This window comes from Elephantulus edwardii, unplaced genomic scaffold (assembly GCF_000299155.1).
Source record: "Elephantulus edwardii isolate Elephantulus edwardi_28Jun2011 unplaced genomic scaffold, EleEdw1.0 scaffold00019, whole genome shotgun sequence".
NCBI lineage: Eukaryota > Metazoa > Chordata > Mammalia > Macroscelidea > Macroscelididae > Elephantulus > Elephantulus edwardii.
The window spans coordinates 15,521,319-15,537,273 of NW_006399769.1; the positions used below are offsets into that span (position 1 = coordinate 15,521,319).

A 15,955-nucleotide genomic window follows, 5' to 3' on the forward strand; every position below is an offset into this window, starting at 1 on the left:
ATTGCCACAGCACAGAGCTGTGTAAGCTATTTCTACAGCAGGCATTTTACCTGGGAACTTCCTGAAAACACAGACTCCATTGCATAACCTTTCTAAACTCAGATTCACAGGAGCAGAATCTCTGTGAATAGGGTCTCAGATTCTATACCCTTCAACAAACCTCCTACCATCAGGCTCTAATAAGCAGCACAGTGTGAAACTCGTTTGATCTAGAAGACAGGGCCAACTGCAGGACCTTTGTTGACCAGCCTTTGCTGAGTGTTGATCCCCGCCAGGCCCACCCAGGGTGCTGGATTGTGCTGGGTTCAGTTCTCTCTGAGACTCAGTGTCTGAACCTTCTGTGTCCTCACACGCGCCTTAGCGCTGCGCCCCCTGACCTCCCCTACCACGTGCTCTGGCTCACTGCTCTGTTATCTCCTGGAAATGTAACTCCTTGACCTCATCCTTGACAGCTTGTTTTGATCCACCTACAATTTAGTACACCCTCCAAGTGGGAGGGAAGATGTCAAGCACTATAAGCCCGCCCCATGTTCAAGTGGAGGCCAGAGTCTTCCAGTCGTCACTCCAACTTACCAGAGAAAAAGCCTCCTGGAAGGCAACTCGGGGACACACAAACTGTGAGGTCTAGGAAAAGCACCTGTCTTCATCTCCTGAGAGGAGGCACCTGTAAACTTGCCCAGTATTTAGGGTGAAGCTAGACTTGTTACTCAACTGTTAAATTTATTTTATTGTTATTGAGTACCATTAACAGCTTCCGTTTGCTTGGCTCCACCATCAACACTCTTGGTACCAGCAGCCAGGAAATCCAAAGACAAATTGCATTTGGAAAGTTGGCTGTTAGGGACCTCACCAGAGTACTGAAGAGTGACGTCAGCCTGGAGACTGATCCAGGCCATCATCTTCTCAGTTGCTTGCTATGCATCAGAGAGCTGGACAATGACTAAGGATGATAGAAAGAGAATTGATGCCTTTGAGCTGTGGTGCTGGAGAAGAGTATTGAATATACCATGGACTGCTAGGAGAACAAATAGGTTTGTCCTGGAGAGGGTGAAGCTGGGCTGCTCCTTGGAGTCAAGGATTCTGAAGCTTTGTCTGACATATTTTGGGCATGTTGTAAGGAGGGACTGGTCCTTAGAGAGGGACATCATGTTTGGGAGCGTGGAGGGACAGCGCAGGAGGGGAAGACCCTTGATGAGATGGTTTGATTCAGTGAGTGGGGTTAACGAGGGTGGGTGTGTCAAAGACAGTAAAATTGGCACAGGATAGAGCAGGTTTCAGGGCCGCTATTGTACATAGTGCCGCTGTGAGTCACAAGCAAATTGATGGCGCATAACAACAACAACATTGAGTACCATCGAGTCAGAACCAACCCATAGCTAACCCTCTAGTGGGTTTTCAGAGGCGTTTAATTGCATGGGAGATTACCCATCCTTCTCCCATGAAGCAGCAGTTGATGGATTCAGACCTCATGCCTTTGGGATTACAGCACAGCTTCTTGCCACTAGACCACCACTGTTGAATTTATACCCATAAACACTGAACTGAGACATTCCATGGATTCAGTCTTTTCCCCCAATACTCCAATGCAAAGACATTGATTATTCTTCTATGGTTATCTTTATTCATTGTCTAACTTCTATATGCTTAGCAAGCAATTTAAAATACTGTAGCTTGGGTCAGGTGCACTTTAGTCTTTAAAGCAACTTGCTGGCTCTTTAGCACTTTGAAAAGGCCTTTGACATCAGATTTTCCCAATACAACATGTCTTTTGATTTCTCAACTGTTGCTACTATGGGTGTTGCTTGTGGAGTTAAGTAAAAGATCACGGAAAACTTTAGTTATTTTCCTCCATCTATAATGTTATTTCCTGTAGTCCAGTGGTGAAGATTTTTGGCTTCTTGATAATGCATTATAACTCAAACTTAAGGCTGTTGTCTTTGATAATAAGTGCTTCAGATCTTCATTTTCTGCAAGCATAACACTTTCTTCATCTACATAGCTCAAGTTCTTGGACAATTCATACTAAACTCTTTTTTTTAATTTAAATGAACATTTACAGAGATTTTGTGTAATTCATACTAAACTTTTAATGTAACATAAATTTGCCCCTCATTTTAAAATTCAAGAACACTGCATTGGAACCAATGAAGGAAAGAACTGCTTAAAAGGAGTATATGATTAGACATTGTATGTATGACAACAGTCCAGAATAAGAGATGCATTGCAAAGTGGACTGGGGGAAGAGGAAGGAAGGAAGAAGGGATGAAATTGTGCAACAGTGAGTGAACAGAAAAAAAAAAAGAAAGTGAACTGGGAGATGGGGAAGAAGGAAAATGTGCTATAATGAATGATTGAAACTCCAACTTTTAAAAAATATTTTCATTAACATCACAATTAAATTTTTCTAGTTAATAAAAGAAAATAAAAATCTTGACCTAACTCCTCCAAGGAAAGAAATTTTTCATCCAATTTTTGTCACTTCTACTCATGTAGCTTTTAAGTCATGGAGGAGCCTTTGCGCCTTTTCTTTTATTAAAGGTTCTTATTTATAAGACCCAATTGTCCTTGTTCTGACTTACATACAAATTCCATTTAAAGACATAGTTGGGAATGGATCTTGTTTGTAAACTTAGTGAACTGCCTGTGCTATTGAGATGAGAACTCAAAATACCTATTGGATGTGAAAAAAAAAGAAGTGGAGGTCATAGGTGTTCATAACAAAACCACTTTAGTGGAATGATAAAGTTAAATGATGTCTAAGAATAGGAGGCTAGTTGGTCCCAAGAATGGGCTTTTGACCTTAGGAGGAAAGCTGGGTATGTATTAAGGTTTAAGAAAATGTATTCCCTGAAATGGATTCCAACAAAAAAAAATGTATTCCCTCCACCTTCCATAGAGGCATAGTCGGTAGGGAGTTGCTCTTAGCCTAAAGGTGGCCCCTCTCTGGTGGTTCACCTCCATCAGACACAGAAAGATGAGCAGTCTCTTCCCATATGATTTTTCAGTCTCCAGCAACCTACTGTCAGGTCAGTTAGGAGTCGGTTCTGTTGCAATGGGAAAGCAGTGAGTTTGAGCTTGATTACCTCCTGTAGCACCTGGAGTTAATACAGTATCTGAATCCCTAATTAAGGGGTAATTTCTAGCCCTGGTGTGTCCACTTGCCATACAGAGGTTACTTGTGGTGGCTGTGAAGCTGAACACTGTGACACTGATGTGTCAAATGTGTTAGTGGTTACCCATGGTGGACAGTGTCTGGTGTCTCTCCCCAATTAAAACAAGCTTGGAAGCAGGAGTGGCATCCACTTCCCTTATCGCTTGCCTCCAGAAACCCTATGAACCTGGAGCAAGGATGAAAGTCACGCAAGTGTTGAAGACTTTCATTCATAGAGTCACTATGAGTTGCCTACAACTCAACGGCACTTAACAACAAATGACTAGGGAGGACAGAAGGAGAGTGGATGCTTTTGAGCTGTGGTGCTGGAGAAGAGTACTGAATGTACCATGGACTGCCAGGAAAACAAACAGATTCATCTTGGAGAGGATTAAACCAAGCTACTCCTTGGAGGCAAGGATTCTGGGGCTTTGTCTGACATACTTTGGACATGTTGCCAGGAGGGACGGGTCCTTGGAGAGGGACATCATGCTTGGGAGGGTGGAGGGACAGCGCAGGAGGGGAAGACCTTCTATGAGATGGATTGATTCGGTGACTGGGGTAATCGGGATGGGTGTGTCAGAGGCGGTGTGGTTGGCGCAGGATAGAGCAGGGTTTAGGGCTGTTGTGCATAGGGTCGCTATGAGTTGAAAAGGACTCGACGGCACATAACAACAACAACAACAACTTGGAGCAGGTAGGTGGTAGATGTAGAGAGGCAGGTAAGACTAGTTATACTGAGCAGAGTTGTTGCTTGAAAGGTAGGACTAATCATAATCACCGGTCAAAGTTCGGATGAAATTTCTCAGGGGCAGATAAAGGGCTCAGGGATCTCAGATCTGAGATTGACTTGGGTGTGAGAGAGACAAACCACAGCTGGAGCACCCTCATGCCAAGCCTCTTCTGTCCATGAGCCTTAGATCCCTCTGAACGTGCATGTTATTGATTCATGACATTTCCCCGTGCAACAGGATGAGACGTTGCTCAGTCCTGTGCCATCTCCATGATTATCTGTGTACTTGAGTCCACTGTTGAAGTCATTGTGCATTTTTAGAACCTTCTAACCTAGAGGGCTCATATCCCAGAACTGTATCACATGACAGTCTGTTGTGATGCATAGGGTTTTCACTGGCTAATTTTCGGAAGTAGATCTTCAGACCTTTCTTCCTAGTCTTTGTTAGTTTAGGAACTGCTGAAACTTGTCCATCATGGGTCACACTGCTGGTATCTGAAATGGCATAGCTTCCAGAATCATGTTGTTATTGTTGTTAAATGCCATCAAATCAGAACCAACTCATAGGAGCTCCTCCAGCAGGTTTCCAGAAGCTAGAAATCATACAGGAGGAGTTACTCATCTTTCTCCCTCGGAACACTGGATTCAAACCACTGATGTTTGGGTTGGCAGCCTAACGCATTACTCACAAGGGTACCAGAGCTCCCTTCCAGCCTCGTAGCAACACACAAGTCACTATCATTCAACAGACTGATCAATGATGGCTGTAGTAACTTGTCTTTCATTATTGATGGGGAAATCCTACTGGGGACTGGCCAAAGAGCATCAGGACTTTGGAGAGGAAAATTCTTTGTGTCAGAAGGACTACCATTGGTGCCTCTGTTGCCATAGTCCTTGCCTCTTCCAGGGGCAGAGTTTGACACTTGTAGCAGCCACTGATACAAAGGGCTGTAAAGCCATGTTTTTGGCTGCTGGTTTTGCTTTTATGTATGTATGTTCCAAGTTATCCCATTTTAGGTTCTTTTTTGCTCATGCAGCTTACTCACCATCCTTTTCACTATCAGTTTTCAAACTTGAGCAGGCATCATCATCCCTTGGAGGGCTTGCTGACCACAGATTGCCAGGCCCTACTCCTGAGTTTTTATGGCATAAGGATGGTGGTGACCCACTGAAGTGACATAGACCCATGAATTTGCTGTTCCAACAAATTCTCAGGTCTTGCTGATGCACCCACTTTGAGGATCACTGTGAACTATTCACCTTGACTGGTAAAGAGATGTTGTTGTTGTTGTTATGCACCGTAGAGTTGTTTGCGACTCATAGTGACCCTATGCACAACAGCCCTAAACCCTGCTCTATCCTGCGCCAATCGTACTGCCTCTGACACACCCATCCCAATTACCCCAGTCACCGAATCAATCCATCTCATAGAGGTAATTAGTGTAAATACTAGATCTACCACATCCAAAGGCATTAAATGTTCACCAGTTCTACTCTCAGAAGACTTTGCAGCAGTAGAAGAGCAGTTTTAGCCATTAGGCTCACAACTGGCTGGATAGCCAACATTAGGATAAATGGGTGACACACTGAAGTTGTCCATTGTTTCATTTTATCTGGATCTACCTTGAGCATTTGTAGAAGCAGTAAGAAGCTGTGGCCAGGAAATCAAGTGACTGATTGCATTGGGCAAATTCGCCCTCTTTAAAGTACTGAAGATCAAGGATGTCAGTCTAAGGACTGAGGTGCACCTGACCCAAACTTTGGTATTTTCAGTTGCATCATATGGTTGTGAATGTTGGACAATGAATGAGGAAGACCAAATAAGAATTGAAACCCTAGAACTGTGGTGGTGTGAAAGAATTTTGAATATGCTATGGACAACCAAGAGAATAAACATATCTGTCTTGAAAGGAAGACAGTCAGACTGTTCCGTAGAGGAAAGGATGGTAAGACTTTGTCTTACATGTTCTGGATATGTTACCAAGATCGAAATATTACCAAGATGGACATGTCCCTGGAAAAGGACTTCATCCTGGGGAAAGCTGAGGGTCAGTGAAGGAGAGAAATGCCCTCAGTGATATGGATTAATGCAGTAACTTCAACAGTGCATTTCAACACAACACAGGTTTTAAGGATGGCACAGAGTACTGCTGGGCTTAGTTCTCTTGTACTATACATAAGAGCCAACATGACAGCATCTAACAGCAACAATACTTAATAAGAGACAAATGAAGGTTTTCCAAGCTAGTATTTGCTCCAGTGGATTACTGTGCAGAATTTTGGGACACAGTAACTTAATATCTCCTTTTCTTTTCTATTCATCCAAAGGGGTGTCTGAAGATGAATCCAGATGACCGATTGACCTGTGCCCAACTCCTAGAAAGCTCCTACTTTGATTCTTTACGAGAGGATCAAATGAAAAGAAAAGCCCGTAATGAGGGAAGAAACAGAAGACGCCAACAGGTACTTCTGTTCCAAAGTTAGAGTGCCTTAAGGTCCCCCCTCCCCTGCCTTCTCCTTCAAAGTGAGAGGAGTTGGGCATCAAGACCTTTTCATTATATGTGCCCGGATGGTTTTTATTTCTCTTACTCCATGCTGGCATTTGATGTAATAAAATTAAAGAATTATCCAGCTTGTTGCAAAATTTTATTCCAGGTGCACTTAAGCCAAATTATTGCAGCACGCTTTTACTACATCGCACTGGGCCTGGCATCTGCCAAATGTATATCCACTCAATAAAACACTAATAACAACAGCATTGAATTTTATCAGCCTTCCAGTGGAATTGCACTGTCTTTGTCTAGCATCTAATATACAAAATAAAGAAAGCATGGCTTTTTTACCGTTCACCTTTTCCAAGGTACACAAAGTTACCTTTTCCAAAGTATACAAATTCGAAACAGAATTCTAAGAATAAACCCTACCCTGTACTTTGCCAAGGTAGCAGAATAGTATTGTGAAGGTCACAACAAACATTGATTTCACAGTTTTTAGGCAGTTGTCCTTCACTTAGGAGGCCCTGGGGGAGTAAGCAAGGGCTGCATGGGGACGCCCGTATCTGTTCTTTACCAGCTTCACAAAGGGGGACTGGTCCCATAGTATTAATAACACAAAACCAATTCCCATAAGGTCATACATGTCTCCCATGCTCCCTTACCTCTTTGTACTCATGTCATCACCAATCTTACTGTTTTGCTGGGTCCAAAATCTAATGCAGTCGCTCACAGACCACACAGAACCGTTTTGGGGAAATCAAAAAGGTTATAATCCAGAATTCAAGATAGCTCGTAAAATGTGCATGCAGGCACCTCAGCCTCGAGCCTTGTGGCTTCAGGCCAGTCAGTGAGCCCAAGTTCTCAGTCCTGCCAACATTGGCTTCCCACCCCCAGCTGTCCAACAACGTCCTCAGTCCTCACAATACTGGCTCTCACCTACCCCACCTGCCCCAAGGTCCCATCTCACATCAGGCCTCTCCAGTTTGGCCTTAGCTGTTGCTGCCACTGGTGTAACTGGAGCAAAAAGTGCAACCTACATTCTCTTGCTTCTTGTTCACTGGCACCAGAAGATCTGTCTCTGTGGCTAGAGCTGTATTTTTTAATGGCAAGATTAACCAGTCCCCTTGTCAATTATTGTGAATGGTAGATAGCAAGTTCCTTTATGGATAGGCTATCATACCCCATTGGCATATTCTTGCCCATCTATATAGCAAAGTCAGACAAAGGCTAGGAAAAATCATCCTAAAAGATAAACTCCACAGGAGGTATGCTGCTAACCTAAGCTTCTCTGGAAGCTTGAATCCACCAGAAACTCCTCCCATGCACTTCACAACCTCTGAAAACCCACTGGAGGGTCAGCTGCAAGTCAGTTCCTACTTGACAGCAATGAGTTTGAGGTTTGGACCCTTCAATTGGTTTTAAAAAACTTTAAAATTCAAACATAAGCTTGGTAAAGCAGGTTTCTTGGTTTGGATTTGTTCATTATGTGTTTCCAGCATCTCAAACTGTATCTGACACAAAGAAGGTACTCAGTAAATATTAGTCATCTGAATAATAAACGAGGAAGGTAATTGTCAATTTATCAGAAAGCACCAATCATCACATTTAACATTTCTTTAATCTTTAACCTTTGACCGACGTTTTGGTTCTTTTTCTTTTCATTGTTATGTCTACAAAAGGAAGAGATAGTCGTTTATTGGGTTTTTTTTTTAAATGAAACTAAAAACCTCTTAATAGTTGAATAAAAGTTTGTTAGAGGAGAAAGGTCAATCAATAAGGTGAAATGGTAAGATTATTTCTGTGTATCTAAAATCGATGTATATTTAAATTCTCATTGCATGGCCATTTTCTCTTTTACTGTAAAAGTCGTGGTAAGTATCTGTAAAGTGAAGCCCAATTATTCTTGTTTGCCTAATACAGGCTTTGTTGTTGTGTGCCACTGAATCAGAACCAACCCATAGCTGAATTCCTTACCACCAAGCCATCTAGTGAGAACTCCCTAAAGGAAGAGTTAGTTTGTGCAAATAATACTGGTGCTGCAATCAGTATGACTTGTGTGTAACACACCCATCCCTTTAAAAGCATCTCTCAAGAGTCCTCACTTTTCTCCTTGGAAGTCAGAGCTTCCTGGAAATGTTTTGTCTTTGTCCAAGTGGGGTGAGATTCCACAGAAGAGTGACCAGTGGCACAGCTGCACCCTTTCTCTTGCCTTCCCCCGTTCACTTTCCTTGTGGTACCTTGGCCTTGGGAAGTGCTGCTCTCTAGTTAGTCCACACATGGTGTCTGCGGCGTGGAGTCTAACCGACAGAAACCCATAACTCTACATACACAAGGTCTTCTGAAAGGGAAGAAAGGGATAAGAGAGGGGGGGGAACAAAAGAGCACCGTGGCCCTTGGTAATAAGGTAGTTTACAAAGATTGTCAGGTTCTCTGTCCTCAATAAGATGCATCCCACCCACCTTCTATGATAGCACCCGCCCATCCATCTCCCGCCTCCATAGGAATTCCCAGACAGCAAGGTCAAAAGCAAGACTGCCTTGCAGGTTCTGGTTGCCTTTCCGAGGATGTGCCTCAGCCCTTGACATTCCACCACTAAAGGAAGTAAACCAAATTACTGTAGAAGAGCTCTTCACTATCAATGCTGTTTCTCCTTTCTGAGTTTGAGTGTCTACCTGGATCCCCAGCTTCTGGATCTCGGGAAGGGTAATTTTCTTAAGATGGAATATTGCTTGATAAGTAAGGGATTTTTAAATCTTTGCTGTTCTGTCAGTATCTTAACTTGTATTAGAAATTCGAGATGGAGAAGGCACTTTTTATTTTAAAACTGACTAATCATATAAAAATGAATATATTAACTCATATGTCCATGAGAAACCAAGAATAATTTAATAGAACCTATTACTCATGCATCTGAAGATTGCAAATTTTTTTCTTTTTTTTAAATGGTTATCTTTTGGCAGTATTGTACAATATATCCTTTTTTTAAAAAAAAAAACCTTTCAATCGAACTGTGCATGTAGGAATTATTTTCTAATTACTTATTTTTTGTCTTTTTCCACTATTAGAATCAACTGTTACCTCTCATACCAGGAAGCCACATTTCCCCCACACCTGATGGAAGAAAGCAAGTCCTCCAGTTAAGATTTGATCATCTTCCAAACATTTAGGAAAATTTTCTTCTAAGTAGAAAATAATTTAATATGTACACAGTTTTTTGATTTTTTAAAAAATAAGTGTGATAGAAATTCTCTGTGGTTTCAAATGCAAATAAGCTGTATGAAAATTAAGGTGCTTTCTAGAATTGGTTTGTTTTTGTTTTGTGGGTTTGGGATTTTTTTAAGCTCATTGCTGCTTTCTTTTTGCATGCCAACTTTTTCTTTTAGATCATTTTCTTTAAAGGTTTAAAGTCTGAAGCGACACATATGGAGGAGATATTTTCAATTACATCAGGCCCGCCTTAGACAGTTTAAGTTGAGAATTTGTGGGCTGGTATTTTGATTTAATGGGAAAGGTTTTACATATATTATCTTGCTTCAGCTTACCACATAATGTCTGAAAGCAACATCAAATAGCCTACCTGTTTATGTAAAGAATGACATTATGTTCCTGCATTTCAATGTGCTCTTACTGTAACCAAGTCTATTGCGTAATGCTGGTAATTAATTCTGTGTTTTTATATTGGCGTAAAAAGGAACCTTGAAAGGTCATCTAGGTTTATCCCGATTCCAGGCCAAACTCATAAAAGTTCAGTAATGCTATTTTTAAAGCTAGCTACAGAAAAGTCCACACATTATGTTCCAAATACTGGACATGCACAAGACCCTCACTGCCCTTCATGATGATAACATCCTTGGAAACAGTTTGTTGGTTATAATGTTGTCCTTTGAAACATCATGGTCCCTCATCCTTTTCTTCTCCTGTCTAATTCAGTACCTTAACCACTCATCCTGGGAGTGTCTCCTGAATGTTCCACGTCAGTGCTTTCTTGTGCACGTTTACAACCCCATAACCTCTATGCACTCATGCAAGCCTGACCTCAAACTCAAGCATCATAATCAAGTCAGATTGGCAAATTCTTGTAATAGCAGGAGAGTTATGTTTCAATTACTTCCAAATTGCGTCTCTTTCAAAACTGAAGCAAACAAACAAAACACCTAAACAGTTGAGCCAAGTTTACAGTGGGAAGAAAACTTCAAGTCAACTTGATGTGTCTGTGTGTGTCTGCGCGTGCATGTCTGTGTGTTTCCATAAAGATTACAGCCTAGGAAACCCTTTGAGGTGCCTCAGTAAGTCTTTAAGCTAAAAAAAAAAAGTCTGTAAGTTGCTATGACTCAGAATTTACTCAACGGTATACACAGTAACGGCATTCACATATGTGCGCGCATACACATATGTTTTAAAACACCATGATGTCATTTATCCTGGACATCTGAAAATTAATGCAGACTGTTCAGAAGACCTTGAAGGTTGCTGACAAGGAGTTCAGGTAAAATAATAGCCCAGACTGTCTGTCCCTGTCTGGCATAAAGGAACAAAACAGTACTATTCCTATGAGTAAAAATTAAAAAGTCATTCATTAACTTTTCTGTGCTGCTTAATTTGGCATAGTCTCCTGAACATTGTCAGATTTTGCAAATACCTGTTATTCTCAAAATTGCTTCTGCCTGAAGCTAAGAGTGAAGCGTTGAAGAACACTCCGCTCATGTCTCACAGGCCGGTCACACGTAAACACGGCTGCAGGAACTTCCAGAAAACCCCACCTGGTTTGGTTTGAGTTGTTTTGTTTTGGTTTTTTTTTTAGATTACAAAAAAAATATACTAAGGAATTAGAGCTTACTCACTTGAAAGACACTGTAAATGGCCTTACTTGATATCCTTAGGTAGAGTACAGATAAAGTGGGGTCTCGTTTTCAAGAATATTCCTCTTCAGATTTGTTTCATGCATTTTTTAGTAAGCTGGAACCGATTAAAAGGTACAAGAAAAATTATAAACAGGAAAATAGTTGCTTTTCGCTCTCTTGGTGTTTGTGTTTTATTTTGTTATGTTTAATGTAAGACTCCTTTAAGCTCGTCCCCCTGCTCCAGTGCACACGTGCACGCGCTTGGAGGAAGTAAGCCGGCACAAGGGCCCATCACCCGTTTTGCCTGGAATTGTGCTTCAGACAACAATGAGTTCTTGGCAGGGGCTGGCAATGACTGTCTTTCCTGTTTTTGCCTACGTCTGAGGATTAATCCAGCCTAGCAATTTTCTTTCTCAATTGTTTTCTTCATATAAATTAATAATGTAGGTATTCCTAGGAAGGAGGGATAGACAGACAGGTTCCTCCCAACGCGATTTACGACCTTGGAAACCTGATGGAGGGTTGCTATGAGTCAGAACTGACTTGCTGGCTTGAGTTTGAGGGAAGGGACTGGAGAAAGTCTCTTAATATAATCATACTACCATGAAGAGAAAGAATATTTTTCTGATATTCAAAAGTTTGACACACCCTGGATGACCCAAGCACGTGGCGTTGCTGCTGCCGTGTCACTCGGCTGTGAGCTTTCTATCCCTGTGAAGCAGCTCTGGTGGTGCATTGCACTGCTGATCAAAGACCATGAATCTCAGTTGGTACCAGTGTAATGACGGTGGGTTGCCATTCTGCTATCAGTGATAGACACAAATCTCAAGGTGCCGCTATTCTGTTCTCAGTGTACATTGCTCCTCTTCATAGAACTTAAACCCCCTCACAATGCTCAGCCACAAGGAAGGTAGTTACGCGTCTTTAGGGATTTAGTGCATAAATTAGGGAGCTGTCGTGCCATATTCCACAGCGAGTGGTGCTGTTAACTCAAGGACTGTCTTTGATGGTTTGAATCCACTGTGTCTCCTCACGAAAAAGATGACAAATCCCTTCCAGTTACAATTTATGGCCTTGGAATGTGCTTTGAGTTGAAACCAACTGCAGCGCAGTGAGTGAGTGTGAATCCGAATTAAGTAGCAGCTTTTGTGACACTCGTCCTCAGCAAATACCTCAGCTCAGGCTCGTCACAGAACTACTTGATGCCATCACCATGTGTTTCCCCAAATCACATACATTTCTGGCCTACCTGGGTCTTGTCTCATTCATGTCAGCTTTCAGCAATTTAAACTATTTAGAGTGGTAAGGAGAGCTCTGGTGGCTTAGTGGGTAGAGAGTTAATTTGCCAATCCAATGGTGAGAAGTTCAAATCCACCAGCTGCTCTGTGGAAGAAAGATGGGCACTTGCTGTGAGATTTACAGACTCTGAAACCCTAGTGGAGGCTAAGCTGTGAGTCACTTCCAGCCCAATTACAGCGAGAGAGCTCGGTGTTCAGATCCTGAGTCATCCCAATGAGTTACCTGCCAGAACACTCCTCTGTGCTCCACCTCTCTCAGCTCTCTTCGCCCTCGTGCTCTTGACCATTCCACGCACGAACCCGTCAGATCCATTGCTTTCCCCAATCTTTTTGCAGAGTAGTTTGACACACAATTAAAACTGCAGACTTAATGCCTTTGAGCTCCTGCAGCTTCTGCCGAGGAGAAGACACATCACAGAAGTGACCTGCACTGTTCTGTGCACCTGTTTGCATGAACTTTTGCTTTGGTCTCCTGTCACAGTTCTGGTGACATTTGCGAATAATTGTCCTGACTGCAAAGCCCTTCTAGGGGGCCACAGTTAAAGATTATTTTAAATAAACTGAATAATATTGTTTCAAAAAACTTTGTTCATGAGGCTTTGGATCCTTTGGGTTAGAAAAATTATTCAAGGCAGAGACAAGGCTCGCAGGCAGGAAGTGAAGAGTCAAGTGGAAATTCTGATTGACTGAAGTGAAATTCTTCTTTCTGCATGAGGTGCTACACTGGACACCAGTGCTCTGCAGATTAATTACTAAGTTATTCTGAAACAGTTTTCAATTCTAGAGATGTTTTAGGATCCTGTAGTTTATATATGGCACATTCTTCGTCTATTTTTACCACTCATACACTTCTACAGAATTCTCAGAGAGAGATTTTTTCCATCAAAATGGACCATTACAAGAGAAATGATCCTAAAAGTCCACAAACAGTGATATTTGTTTAAAACGTAGGGAATAATTAATTGGCTTCATTACAAAGATAAAGATTGTTTAATGCATGTAATTATGGCATAATGATAACGTTTCATTTAAGTTTACATATTCGGCTCATTATGCGTTTGGAGTTGTTTAAATTATTAATTCAGCAGCTCCTTGTTTGTTTTCAGAGAAGACAGTCTCTAAGAGGAGATTTTCCATAGGAGAAAGACCAGTTGGAAGGGAGGTTAGGAAAAACAGGTTCCAGGCCTGGCCTCACACACAGGACACCAGAACCTCCTCTCAGTGGAGCCCTGACACAATGTGTAACTTCGGTGACCCTTCATTTTCTCATTAGTGAAAAGAGCCTAGAGAAGTGTTCTGAGATGAGTTCTAAGATTTCACTTCCTCTCGAAATTTCAGTAACTCTCTATAGCACATAGTATTTATGTCCTGGTCCCATGTCTTAACAAAAGAGGCTTCCTAGAGATTATTTTTCATTTATAAAACCAAGATAAAATGCTAGTGTTTATGATTTAGGCAGGCCTGTGCTGCAATCCCAAACACAAGTGGTTCGAATCCATGAGCTGCTCCACAGGCGAACAGATAACCTCCCAGGCGATTTACTATCTCTGAAAATCCACTAGCAGATCAGCTATGTGTCAGTTCCAACTCGATAGCACACAACAGCAAGAGGTATCTTTCTTTTCCTTTCTTATTTATGTCTCTCCTTACACAAATACACACCGACTGTTTTTTTCCTTTGGAAGCAGGAGTGGCATCCACTTCCTAAACAACATGCCTCTGGAAACTCTGTGAACTTTCATAAATGTCGATAGTCATTAAGTTGTGCTCGACTTGATGGCAATCAACAACAACAACTCCTTCCTAGTTGTATCCAAATGAGTCGTGATTTACAGACAACCATCTAACAGGTTAAATTTTATAAACAAAATTGAATTGTAAAGCTAATTCTCACCATATTTTAATCAATGTAAATAAGACAGATGTGCATTTAAAATGCAGAGTAATAGATAATCAGACTGATGTCTTCATCTAAGCAATTAGTATGGAAATGACACAGATGCTGTGAAATACTATTTAAGGATATCCATCAGGGCAAAACATTTAGCAAATTGTTAATTTCAGTAAAATCTTTAGTTGTTGATATGTGCCATCAAGTCTACTATGACTGATGCGACCCTATGTACGATCGTTCTGAACCCTTCTCTATCCTGAGCCAATCTCACTGTCTCTGACACAGCTACTCCTATCCCTGTGTCAGTCCATCTCATCTAGTGTCTTCCTCTCCTACACTGTCTCTCCTCTCTCCCAAGCATGATGTCCCTCTCCAAGGATTGATCCCTCCAGGTAACATGCCCAAAGTGTGTAAGATAGAGCTTCAAAATCCCTGCCTACCAGGAGCATCTTGGCCCCACGCTCTCCAGGACAGAATGGTTAGTTCTCTTGGCAGTCTATGATACGTTCAGCACTCTTCTCCAGCACCACAGCTCAAAGGTATCTGTTCTTCCTCTGTCATTTCGGTCATTGTCAAGTTCTCTGATGCATAACAAGTAATTGTGTAAACCATGGCCTAGATCAGGTACACCTTAGTCTCTAGACTGACATTGTTGCTCTGGAGAGGTTTCTGACAGCAGATTTTCCTAATGCAACTAGCCTTTTGATATCCTAACTGCTGGTGCCAAGAGTTGATTGTGGATCTAAGCAAGCTGAAATTGTTAACAATCTCAATCTCTTCTCCATCTATCATGATGCTACCAATTGGCCCATTGGTGAGAATCTTTGTCTTCTTGATGTTGAGCTTCAATCCATATTGCAGACTACAGTCCTTGACCTTCTGTACCACATGCTTTAGGCCCTCCTCAGTTTTAGCAAACAAGGTTGTGTCATCTGCATAACGCAAGTTGTTGATGAGTCTTTTTTTTCCCAATCTTGATGCCACAGCCCAGCCTCTTGAATGATCTGTTCTGCATACAGATTGAATACAGATAGTAGTTACAGTAAATGGTAAGTTAGTGGAATTCTATAAATATATCTGACTTATGCACATCTCGTACTTTAGTAGGAAGAATCCAAAATACCATTTACTGAAGTTGAAAATTCTTTATTGTGCTCGACAGACAAATGCTTTGTGAATATAAAATGGCATTTTTTTCTTTCCATTTTTAAACTAGTCAGTCACCCTATCTCTAAACATTGTCCAGGAACATACCTGTATAGAAGAGGTTTTTATTTCAAATCACATGAAATTATGTATCAAACTTTTATGGGACCATAAAGATCATTTAAACTACTAAAAAAATTAATTATGTAACAGTTTAAGTGGTATTTTGTTAATTTGCCATTTTTACTAAAATATATATAATATTAAGTTTTTTGTTTGGTTTTGTTTGGTACTTAGAAAATCTAAATTGCTTTGATGACCTTATATATATATATCTAACTTATGCTGAATATGTTCTTTTAATAAAAACTAGAAATATTGCTGTCTTTTTACTTCT

At 41.2% G+C, this 15,955-nt stretch overlaps 1 protein-coding gene across 1 annotated transcript in view; it reads left to right on the forward strand.

Annotated features, from left to right (window-relative positions):
- The window catches only part of CDKL4 (cyclin-dependent kinase-like 4), a 53,455-nt gene extending 43,909 nt beyond the window's left edge, over positions 1–9,546 (forward strand). Inside the window, exons 8-9 of the mRNA XM_006882335.1 lie at positions 6,213–6,347; positions 9,445–9,546. Coding sequence (XP_006882397.1) covers positions 6,213–6,347; positions 9,445–9,546 — 237 coding nt within the window. The remainder of the gene's footprint in view (positions 1–6,212; positions 6,348–9,444) is intronic.
- The last annotated feature ends 6,409 nt before the right edge of the window (positions 9,547–15,955 follow it).